The sequence below is a fragment of the Miscanthus floridulus genome, chromosome 17, assembly GCF_019320115.1.
Source record: "Miscanthus floridulus cultivar M001 chromosome 17, ASM1932011v1, whole genome shotgun sequence".
NCBI classification, from domain to species: Eukaryota; Viridiplantae; Streptophyta; class Magnoliopsida; order Poales; family Poaceae; genus Miscanthus; species Miscanthus floridulus.
Window position 1 is genome coordinate 25541495 of NC_089596.1, and position 11341 is coordinate 25552835.

General features: G+C 45.0%; 1 protein-coding gene across 1 annotated transcript; it reads left to right on the forward strand.

Annotated features, from left to right (window-relative positions):
• The first annotated feature begins 5530 nt into the window (after positions 1 to 5530).
• On the forward strand, positions 5531 to 10509 carry LOC136518720 (disease resistance protein RGA5-like). Its single transcript, XM_066512408.1, has 3 exons — positions 5531 to 5757; positions 6698 to 7536; positions 8217 to 10509. Exons 2-3 carry the CDS (start codon positions 6731 to 6733, stop codon positions 8260 to 8262), a joined length of 852 nt encoding a protein of 283 aa, XP_066368505.1. The 5' UTR covers positions 5531 to 5757; positions 6698 to 6730; the 3' UTR covers positions 8263 to 10509.
• The last annotated feature ends 832 nt before the right edge of the window (positions 10510 to 11341 follow it).

Below are 11341 nucleotides of genomic sequence, written 5' to 3' on the forward strand. Positions count from 1 at the left end.
GACTTGAGTATTGGTGGCTGTGGCTTGATTCGACTGAAACGGATGGAGCCCGGGCTTGATTCACCATCTCCGCGGTCTGAGCCATAGCAGCCGTCAGATAAGCTTGTATATCATCGCGAACTGCCTGGGTTTCGGGGGTGTTGGGTAGCCGTTGCATTATCGCCATAGCGACGGCTACGTTGGCGCTTGGAGTCCTGAAGACCTATTTGTCCCCAACCCTGTCGAAAGCATTGTTGAGGTCGCGTGGCTGGACCCTTATGCGTCGTGCCTCCTCTTCTGCTTTAGCTTCGATTTGCCGGCGATTAAACCGGTCAATATTGCGTGCCTCACGTGCAATCCTTTCTTGTTCTGTTTCGCCAACTGCTGGCGGTTCGTTGTTGCTGACAACATTGATCAAACCCCCTCGCCTTGGCAGGAAAGACGGGAATTGCGGGAACCCCGGGGCGTGGTCTGGTATATCTAGATCGTATTCAACGCCTTCATCGTCGTGATGCTGGAGCTCGGTGTGGACGGAGGCGTTAGATGCGACGCCAGACGAGGAGCTGGAGTCACCCTCTTGGACCGTGTGGACGGATCCTTCTTGATAATCCTCAATCCGGATCATGTTGACGAAGTTGCTTGGCTTCGGCCGAGGCTGATGTACATAACACAGATCCGAGCGGCGTTGTATATTATACACGTAGTTGGAGGCAACGTTTCGCAGGCCATAGGGCTGGGCCTGGTAGTTCTCCGTCGAGGCTTCGTACTCGGAGAGCCGGAGACCTGTCGCGGAGGCTGGCCAGCGACGAGCGGAGCGCCCTTCAGGAGTAGATATGACCACGAGATCTATACCAAGTCGTGCAGGACGACTGGCCCGAGCTGGTCGGGTAGATCTGTTGTGGGGAGCGGTTACCTGCTCATTAGGTTGACTTCGAATTGTACTTACCAGAGCTAGGGTTTCAGCGAGTTTGGTGTCGACCCGATCGATGGAGTCGAGCAGGTCGGTGTTGTCGATCTGTCTCCCTTTGTAGCGGGGAAGCGGGCGACGGGTTGTCGGCGTGGCTGAAGATGATGCAGGCGTGGTCGGAGCCAGATGTACCGTGGTCGGAGCCAGATCCATTGTGGTCGGAGCTGTATCCACCGTGGTCGGAGTCGTAACCGATGCAGGTGAAGCAGTGGTCGACGCAGATTGAATCTGCGCTTCCTCCGTGGTCATGGCGATGAAGTCGTCGGAGCCGGTGGTCCAGGTGATCTGGCCGACGGTGAACGTGAGGCCGTTCGGTGTAGCCACGGAGCCGGAGATGATGACCATCTTGTTTGCTTGGAGAGCAGTACGCACACCCCCTACCTGGCGCGCCACTGTCGACGAAATATGGTCGGCAGTCTACCTAGGGGTATGCCTAAGGTAGTAGATTGTCGGCAGACAGATGTGCAAGCCACAAACAAGACGGTGACGAAAGACAAACACGAAGTTTTATCTAGGTTCGGCCGCCAAGAAGGCGTAATACCTACGTCATGCGTCTGATTGTATTGCTGTATGTCAATGAGAGATGTTTTTTAGAGGGGTGCCCTGCCCGTCTTATATAGTCCGAGGGGCAGGGTTACAGATCTGGAAACTAATCCTAGCCAGTTACAATTGCCATAGGTGGCCGGATAAGGATTTCTATTCTAACCGACCAGGATCTTGCTTGATCGCCAAACCTGCCTTGACTCCTTGCGCGGGACTCCAAATAGGTTGACCGGGCCACGCGTCGTCTTTTGATGGACCGAACCCTCTGATCTGGGCCGGTCCAAGCCTAGCCATTAGGGTATAGGGGTTAATACCCCACACATACCTTTTGACTGTTTGTTTCATCTTATTTTGACGATAAATAACTTATAAGCTGTACCAAACAGGACCTTAGGCAGCCACAGCCATCTCCATAGGCACCCCATAATTTTTTTAAAGGTCTATGGAAAGGTTGCCGTGTGTCTACAAAAATCTTATTATTATTGTTATTGAGTAGCTTTGTGTTTTCTTTTTTTTTCATAGGGTTGCTTTCTTTGACTCTGAATTCAACGGTGGATGCATGTTGTTGGATGTATCTTTAGACTCAAATGCTTGTCTGGAGTACCGACCAGAGAGTTGAGTAGCTAGGGTAAAGTCTTTTTATGAATATGCTGCATAATAATTAATAGGCGAGAGGGGCCTCCTAATGACTCATCACTAGGTTTTTATAAGGTCAATTTCAATGGGGTTTCATTGGAGTTTTATGGGTATTAAATATGCTGACGTAACATAGTATTGATGAAGAGAGATGATAAAAGTTTCATGAGAGTGGAGATAGTTTCATGAGGATGAAACTCTTCTGCATTGTTTCTAAAATATGAATGTGTTGAAAACTGTGACATGAAATCCGCACTGAGCCTTGCCTAATTAGTGAAACGTCATAATATTTGCGGGTAATGCCGCATCCGCGAAGTAATTAACCATGAAGCACTTGCAAGTCTGAACTCGAAAGCAGCCCAGCTTGCTGGTCAAGTCTTCTGCTTTAAATAAGTAATTATTGCTCATTCGTTATTCCACCTAGGGCAGTCACAGTGTATTTGGACTACTTGGTCCATATGAGTGGGACCTGTGTCAGTAGTTTGTAGTTAGGCTGTGTTTAGTTCGCGAAATGAAAATTTTTGATGTCACATCGGATGTTTCAGGGATGTCGGAAGGGATTTTTGGATACTAATAAAAAAACTAATTACATAGCTCGTCTGAAAACTGCGAGACGAATTTATTAAGCCTAATTAATCCATCATTAGCGTATGTTAGTACTGTAGCACTTATGGCTAATCATAGACTAATTAGTCTTAAAACACTGGTCTCGCGATTTCCAACCAAACTGTGCAATTAGTTTTTTTCGTCTATATTTAATACTCCATGCATGTGCCGCAAGATTCGATGTGATAGTTTGGGGTGAAAATTTTTGGGAACTAAACCATGCCTTATTTTTGTTGCAGTCTACATGGACCAAAATATGGGGCCCATTGGGGCATAAAAAAAGATGTCAATCTCTTCTTCCTCGCCCCATCTCGTGATTCCGCTCAGGCCATATCCGCCAACCACCCCGGCCCCCGCCATCTCCGCTCGCTCCTCCCTCTGCACCTCGCCTCTCCTCCGTCCATATCGGGCTGCCACTGTACCGTCTCGAATCGGATTCATCCCCACCGAATCGGCCTTCTTCTTCGTGGATCGGATTCGAGCTTCTTGTTCCTCATGCCCGGCCAAGCGGACACAAACGGCGGGGGTGCTGACCGCGCGGACACTGGCTGTGACAGCCTTGCCGGCACATGGAGCTCAGGCGACGGCATCTTGCCGGACGCGTGTGGAAGCTCACCTTTCGGGCCGTGCGGATGGCCGAAGCAACCCCGCGAGCAGGCCCGTCCTATGGGGGGGCAGCCTGTGCGATGCCCATGGGCCCATGAGGCTGGGGGCCCATGAGGGTACCCATGTGCATACTATATAGTAGATGCTATCAGCCCATACGCCGGCAAGACAACAGTGCGTACCAACCTTTTCATAGTTATTTTGCCGTTTTTTTATCTTCTTGGATGTACTATTACCTTTTCAAGAAGAATTAAATATATGCTACAAGTTATATACTTTAATCGTCTTATTCAAATATTACATTACCGGGCCTTAGTGTCTTACTAGCCCATGGGCCCATGAAATTTGTGGGCTCATGTCTTACTAGAACATGAGGGGCTACTGTGGTAACCACTACGCTGTAGACCCCTTTGCTACAGTATCTTACTTTATCTGTCCTTCACGCGCTCCGAGAGGTCGAGCTCGGTCAGTGGTGGACGCAGCGGAGGCCATGGTGCGGACGGACGTTGCACGCTACCGTCCGAAGAGGAGGTGCTGCTGCAGCAGCGACAAGGCACCAAGCATCGGCGACTCCATGCGAGTGCGCGTGGAGAATCACAGGCGAGCGCGGAGGTTCACGGACGCGACGGCGTCGTACCTCCAGCCGGCCGTGGCCCTCGGGCCGGCGTGTCTGTCCGAGGTCGCCCCCGCGTTTCGTCGCAGCTGCAGATGGCCAGACATCGTCAGGCCGGGCAGGCACAACCGCACAATGATCGTCCTGCCGTGTGAACGCGCATTGCATCAATTCGGAATCCTGTGAACGCGCATGAGCATTCGGTCACCATCAAAGCCGTGTGGTTGTATGGTTGCTTGCCACAATTGATCCACTGCTATCTTGTGATGCATTTAAGTTATCCTTTCAATCCTCTTCGCTTGAGCTGCTTTTCAATAATAGAATAGTATTTTTTTCATAATATTTCAACATAAACATAAACATAAATTTAATTTTAGCATAAGCGAACAGTTATAGGAACTATGGGTTCAGAACGATAGTTTCTACTGGATATTAATTACTCTTGGAAACTGCCTCTAAAGATTTTTTAACATATTTTTTAAATTAATTTTAAATCTAACATTGTTTAATTTTTTTTTCTAAAACTAATATTTTTGACCGCGACTATTTTTCTGGCACGACGAAACACCCGCAGCTACAGGGATAACGTGGCGATCGCCGCAACATTGACCGGCAGCGCGGCGGAGGCCGGTAAATATCGCCCGCGCCACGCGTCTCTGCACAAGTTTCTGCTATCTTTCTGTGATCTGTGGAAGAAAGTGGTGTGCACTGTTGTGGACTAGGACTGAACACGATGCTAGCTTTTCTGGGTGTGTGGGAATCTGTGATGAAATCACATCATAAGGGCACTCTCAATGCAGAAACCACTATAGTTTCTATGGGCATTAATTGTACTGCCACCTAAGCATTTTGCTGATATGGCAAGGTAGTTATTGAAGAGAGAGAACAAAAATCATAGAAACCGGGTCTAAGTTAGAAACCATGTCTACACGAGAACCAAGACACGAAGGGATGTGATTGGTAGCGAATGGAGAGAGAGTGTATGTGATTGGATAAAAAGTTGTTCTGTAGAAACTATCCATTGGAACCATGGTTTCTATACATAGTGTCTATGAAAATTAATAGGTATAGAAACTATACGTAGTTTCTAGCATTGGGACTGCCCTAACACATTTTTCGGTTCGTGTCGTGCAACAGCGAAAGTCTTTCGATCTTCCTGTTTGCTTTGGAACTTTGCATGCAACTAGTAGCTAGTGATTCGACGTGTTTGTGTCTTGGAAACGTCTTCGCAGGGCTTGATTTTTTTTTTGTGTGTGCGCGCGCGCGTGTGTGGCGGAGGGATGGTGCTGGCTATATTATAGCCTCCAAACCCCTTCCTACGCTACACCGCAATCTAAGGGCTGTTCAGATTCCACCTAAAATCCAAAATTTTTTAAGATTTTTCTGTCACATCGACACATGTATAGAGCATTAAATGCAGATAAAAAAAATAACTAATTGTACAGTTTGTCCGTAATTGACGAGACGAATCTTTTAAGCCTAAATAGTCCATAATTGGATAATTTTTGTCAAATACCAACAAAAGTGCTACAGTAGCAAAAAGCAAAAAATTTTCGCATCTGACAGGGCCTAAATGCTGTTCGGAGCACTCAGCGGTGAGCCCTGCATCATCCCCTGCCCATGCGCTCACCTGGACCCAGCCGCCCGTCCGTCCTTGCGCTCCCTCGTTCGCCCATATCATCATCCCCTGCTGCCCTGTCCGCTGAGAGGTCGGCAGCGCTTGTTCCTTCATTGACTGCTAGGCGGACGTCGTCAACGCCTTCGGTGGCCGAGGTTTCTTTCAGGATCCTACGAGCTCACGATCCAGGTGCGATTCTGATCGACGTTTATTCGGTAGCTAGGATCTGTTTTGCGATCCAAGTTCGATATGATTCTATCAAAAACCGATCCGATGTAGTATATACCATGTGCATAACAAGTCTGTTAAGTGTTAAGCCATGCTTTTACGCAGGCTCTAATCATAGGAGACATTATATAACCAACTTTATATGTACTAGCAAACGTGTATGTACGTTGCAACGAAAGCTGATACCTATTAGAATCGGACTTCATATCGTTGCTGAACGCGAGTTGTTCTAACATACATATAAGCACGAATTGTTAATTCAGGTCACATGTATACGGTTCACAAAGGGCAGGGGACACTTTATAGAAAGTACAAAGAAAAAAGACAAACCAAAGCATCACTACTCTTTTATAATATAATAAATATGCTCATGTATTGCAACCGGAGAAAATAAGATACGAGTATTCATAGGAAATAAGAACGTGAATGTTACTTATCTGTATATGTTTTATCTTTTTATAAAATTTCAAAACCATAACTTATTATGATCATGACAAAAGTTAATGTCACTAATAATACGATAATGTTCTATTAAGCCTGTATCAAATTAAAATAGACCTTTGATATATTTTTTCTCCTATGTAAAGCACAAAAATATTTACTCGTAAATACATTATAATCTTAATTTTCAAACTATCCATACGTTATTATAGTTAATTATCGAGTTCTGTGACTAACTTTGAGGACCCATAAAAGTCTGTAATTCTAATATTTGATTTAGGTCAACAAGTGTCAGCCACGATCTGTTCCATGTGCGACTCTGATCATTCTAGCTAGGATCTATTCCATGTGCGATTCTACCAAAACTCAATCAGTAGTGTGCTTCTGTATCGTTCGGCTTCGGTTCGATCATATTAGTATTGTGCGGTTCTTACAACCATGCTGTTGTTCAACACACCAGGGGCCGGGAGGGATAGAGCAATCAAAATCAAAGATGGAAGGTTTTCTGGTGAGCGCAGCAACGGGAGCACTGAAGGCTGTCACTGTGAAGCTGGCAACTTTGCTTGGTGATGAGTTCAAGAACATGAAAGATGTGCGAAAGGAGATCAAGCCTCTCTCTGATGAGCTTAACTACATGCATGCCTTCCTCGAGAAGATGTCAGAGGAGGAGAATCCTGACAAACAAGACAAGATATGGATGACAGATGTGCGGGAGATGTCATACGACATCGAGGACAGTCTCGATGACTTTATGATTTGTATTGATGATGACAAATCTGCTAAGAAGAAGAGCCTAATGAAGAAGTGTACGAAGTTGCTGGATAAGATGAAGGCACATAAACGGATCTCCAAGGCGATACAGGAATTCAAGACACAGATCAAGGAGGTGGGAGATAGGAATCACAGATATAGGACTGGTGTGACGACCACCAAGGATTCACATGAGATGATTGATATTCGGGCTCAGGCTATCTTTAAGGATGCATCAGAACTTGTGGCCATTGATGAACAAAAGAATGAGTTGATCAACTTGTTGATAGAAGATGGATCTTTATCTCAGCATCAGGTGAAGGTGGTCGCCATTGTTGGACTTGGTGGACTAGGGAAGACAACACTTGCGAATCAAGTGTATGAGTCACTTAAGGATAAATTTGACTGTAAGGCTTTTGTAACAGTATCACGAACTCCTCACATGTTGGAAGTGTTGAGAACTATTCTCCTTGACATTAGCGGGCAGGAGTACACTGGAGATATGCAGCATCTTATCAGAAAGATATCCGATTTCCTTCAAGATAAAAGGTATGATAGAAAACAGCTCCTCCGATAGACCCTTCGTTCACTATATGATTAAGCATATTTTTAATTTGTTTTATATTTTTAGAGTTCCAGAACTACTAATTTTTAGACTTAGCAGTAAGTATGGGCATGCCATCTATTTCTAATTTTCTATCATGTGGCATGTGGCATGTGGCACCAGCCTGTGGTGCATGTGGTTGGTTTTGGCCCTAATACTAGGGGATAGTTGTGGTGGTGACTAACCAGGATGTCATGGTCGGTCCAAGTTAGGTTAGTATCGAACCTATGGTTTGAAGGTTTTCTGAGGCCATGTAGTTGAAGCTTCTTTTTTATTATAATACCTTGTGGATGTCTAGGGTCAAGTTTTTATTTATTTGTAGCACACTTTGTGAGGCGTAACATGAAGGTCTTAAAAGAAACTCAAGTTACTAGCAGTAAGATAAGATTAGTAATAAAAATTAGTGTCTCCTATATAATAATAAAGCATTGATGGAAAGTATATAATTTCATTTTTATTAGTATTTGTCCCTGAATGGAAGAAAACCTAGGTTTTAACTAAACATTCACCTTACGCTATGAATTTGAGATTTGGTCCAACTAAAAAAAACACATTTCTATTATTTGATTTGTATTAAAAAATTTATTTAGTCCTTACTAATAGACTTCACTAACTAATTTGGCAGGTACCTCATTGTTGTGGATGATTTATGGGATTCAGAATCATGGTAAGCCATTCAAAATGCTTTTATAAAAAATAGTTGTGCCAGCAGAATCATCATAACCACACGTAAAATTGAAGTAGCTCAATCTTGCTGCACTTTACGTCGGGGTCACATATATAAATTACGTCCTCTTAATCCCGAGAACTCGAGAAAGTTGTTCCTGAAGAGAATATTTGGTTCAGAAGAGGGATGCCCATCAGACCTCTCTGAAGTTTGTGATGACATCTTGAAAAAATGTGATGGTTTGCCTTTGGCAATTATAGCAATAGCTGGTTTGTTGGCAGGGAAAGCATCAACTGTAGATGAATGGAACAAAGTTCAATGTTCATTTGGTCATGCACTTGAAAGGCACTCGGATGTCAATAGAATGATACAAATATTGTCACTGAGTTATTTTGACCTTCCTCCCCACCTAAGAAGTTGTCTTTTGTATCTAAGTATATTCCCAGAAGATTATATGATTGGAAAGGATCGATTGATACTGAGATGGATTGCTGAGGGATTCGTTCATGAAGAGCATGGGTTCACCCAATATGAGATTGGGGATAGGTGTTTCAACGAGCTCATAAACAGAAGCTTGATTCAGCCAGTGTATTTCAGTGCTTTTGATGTGATTTGGTGTCGGGTCCATGACACAATTCTTGAGTTCATTCTGTCCAAGGCTGTGGAAGAGAATTTTGTAACTCTGTTTGGCCTTCCTAACATAAGAGTTGATCCACATAGGAAGATTCGACGGCTCTCTCTACAGGACAGGAATGAGGTCAGTGATGCCATAGTAGGCTCACGGGAGAAAATAATATATTATCATGTCCGTTCAGTTGTGGTGTCCCCTGGAAGTCTTGATAGCCTCCCTTCTCTGCAGAAGTTCAAGCATTTGCGTGTTTTGGATTTAGAACACTGTGAGGGACTACAAGCCCACCATTTGGCACATCTGGGTGGATTATTTGCTCTGAGGTACTTGAGCCTACGTCGAACAAAGATAGATGAGCTTCCTGAAGAAACTGGACAGCTACAATATTTACAAACACTAGATATAAGGGGTACTTCTATAAAAGAGCTGCCATCCAGTGTTGGCCGCCTTTCACGGTTGGTCACTCTATTATGTGATTCTTATGTGCGGCTGCCAGATGGATTTGGGAAGAACATGCAAGCATTGCAGCAGATGGATTTCGTCGGTGTCCGCAATCAGTCACCTAGCTTTGCACAGGAGCTTCGTCAGTTAAGAAATCTACAGATACTAGAGATATTGTTTGATGATGAGGTGAGCCAAGATTTGGTGTCATCTCTGTGTACACTTGGTACGGGATGCCTAAATTCTTTGGTTATACGCTGCCACGCAGAGCATATGAAATTGGTGATGGAGCCATGGAGCCCCACCCCGCATGGCCTCAAGATACTTCAAATCCGTCGGATTGTGGTCCCAAGGGTCCCTAGATGGATCGGTTCACTTGATAACCTCCAGGATTTGAGACTCTCTGTTGAGCAACTCGGGTTGGAAGACTTTGGATTGCTCGGGAGTTTAAACGCTCTTTCCAACCTCTATCTCACGGTATTGATCGAAGTTGCTGACAGATCGTCCTCCTCTCAAGGAACACAACGGGTCAAGATCAGCGGCACACATGGATTCCCATCCTTGAGAAGGTTCCTAGTCGGTTCAAACTCCTGTGCATTTGGGTTGTTGTTCGAAGGTGGAGCCATGCCAAAGCTACAAGAGTTGTATCCCGTCTTCAACTGTGACCTAACAGGGTCTCTCACCAATGGAGAGTTTGATTTTGGCATCCAGCATCTACCCTGTCTTGCTCTCATAGGATGTGATCACGTTAGTAAATATCGTCATCCCGACGACCCCGCGTGGGAAGCCCTGGAGAAAGCGGCCAGCTCCCATCCCAACCATCCCAAGCTACATTATAACTAATTTACCCTGTTGGTAAGGACAACAAAGCAGAAATGCGAGCTATGAAACGCCAGGACGGACAAGGCGTTTGGCACTCCACTGCATTAATAACTAATTTATTGGTAATGTTGTTTATATGTGGTTCATGTTATTGTTATTTAATTTATGTTTTATCAGCCAACCCGAATGATTGTCGACGTAAGTATTATTTTTTTTATAGTAATTTGTCACGGAGCGGATATGACGCCTAGAGTGGCAGATTTATATATTTTGTGTAAGCATGCACCCCGTCCGTCCAGCATTGATGAGTGTACGTGTTGTGAATGAAGTTTCTGATGCCGGATTTATAAAGTGTCGATGAACGCAACAAAATGCTGCGTGCACTTGTTGTAGTCCACCATCTCGATCACGCCGTCTGCTGCCACGCACATCCAACGAGCACGGATGTTGGTCACGATCCTCGGCAGGTGCATGCGGGGCTCCCTTGATGAGCACCGGATGGACGCGGCGGTCAAATTCATCGTATCATCGAGAACGGGCCGCCTAATAAGTAGAGACCCACAACAATAGCGGCAGCCAAATAAATTGACAAGGATTTCCATTCCAATAAAGAAAGCACTTGAGCTTGCGTCAAACATGGATAAATGAGCTTCCTGAAGAAATTGGAGAGCTGAGTATTTACAAACACTGGATTTAAGAGTTACTCATATAAAGAAGCTTCCATCAAGTATTCTTCGCCTTGCATGGTTGGTCAATCGATTTTTCTAGTTTTGGTGTGCATTTGCCAGATGGATTCAGGAACATGCAAGCCTTGCAGAGGTTGCAAGACATCACAGTATGGAGTCAGATACCTAACTTCATGCAGGAGCTCTGTCAGCTAAGAAATTTACGGATACTGAGGGTGTGGACAGATGCGTTTACCAAAGATTTGGCCTCATCTCTGTGTATACTTGGTACAGGAAGCCTAAATTCTTTGACTGCAGGAACCAACGAAGAGTCCATGAACTTCGTGATGGAGCCATGGAACCCCACCCCCATCAGCCTCAAACGACTTGAAATATTGGGTATTCAGCTCCCGAGGATCCCTAGATGGATCGGCTCACTTGATAACCTGCAGATGTTGGTTTACTCGGGCGCTTAAGCGCTCTGTCGAGCCTCTGTCTCTGGGTAATGATTGGAGTAGCCGACATAT

Coding starts and splice junctions, on each gene's coding strand:
- LOC136518720 (XM_066512408.1), top strand. CDS start 6,731: ATGGAAGGTTTTCTGGTGAGCGCAGCAACGGGAGCACTGAAGGCTGTC. Junction 7,537..8,216: donor GATTTCCTTCAAGATAAAAG/GTATGATAGAAA, acceptor CTAATTTGGCAG/GTACCTCATTGTTGTGGATG.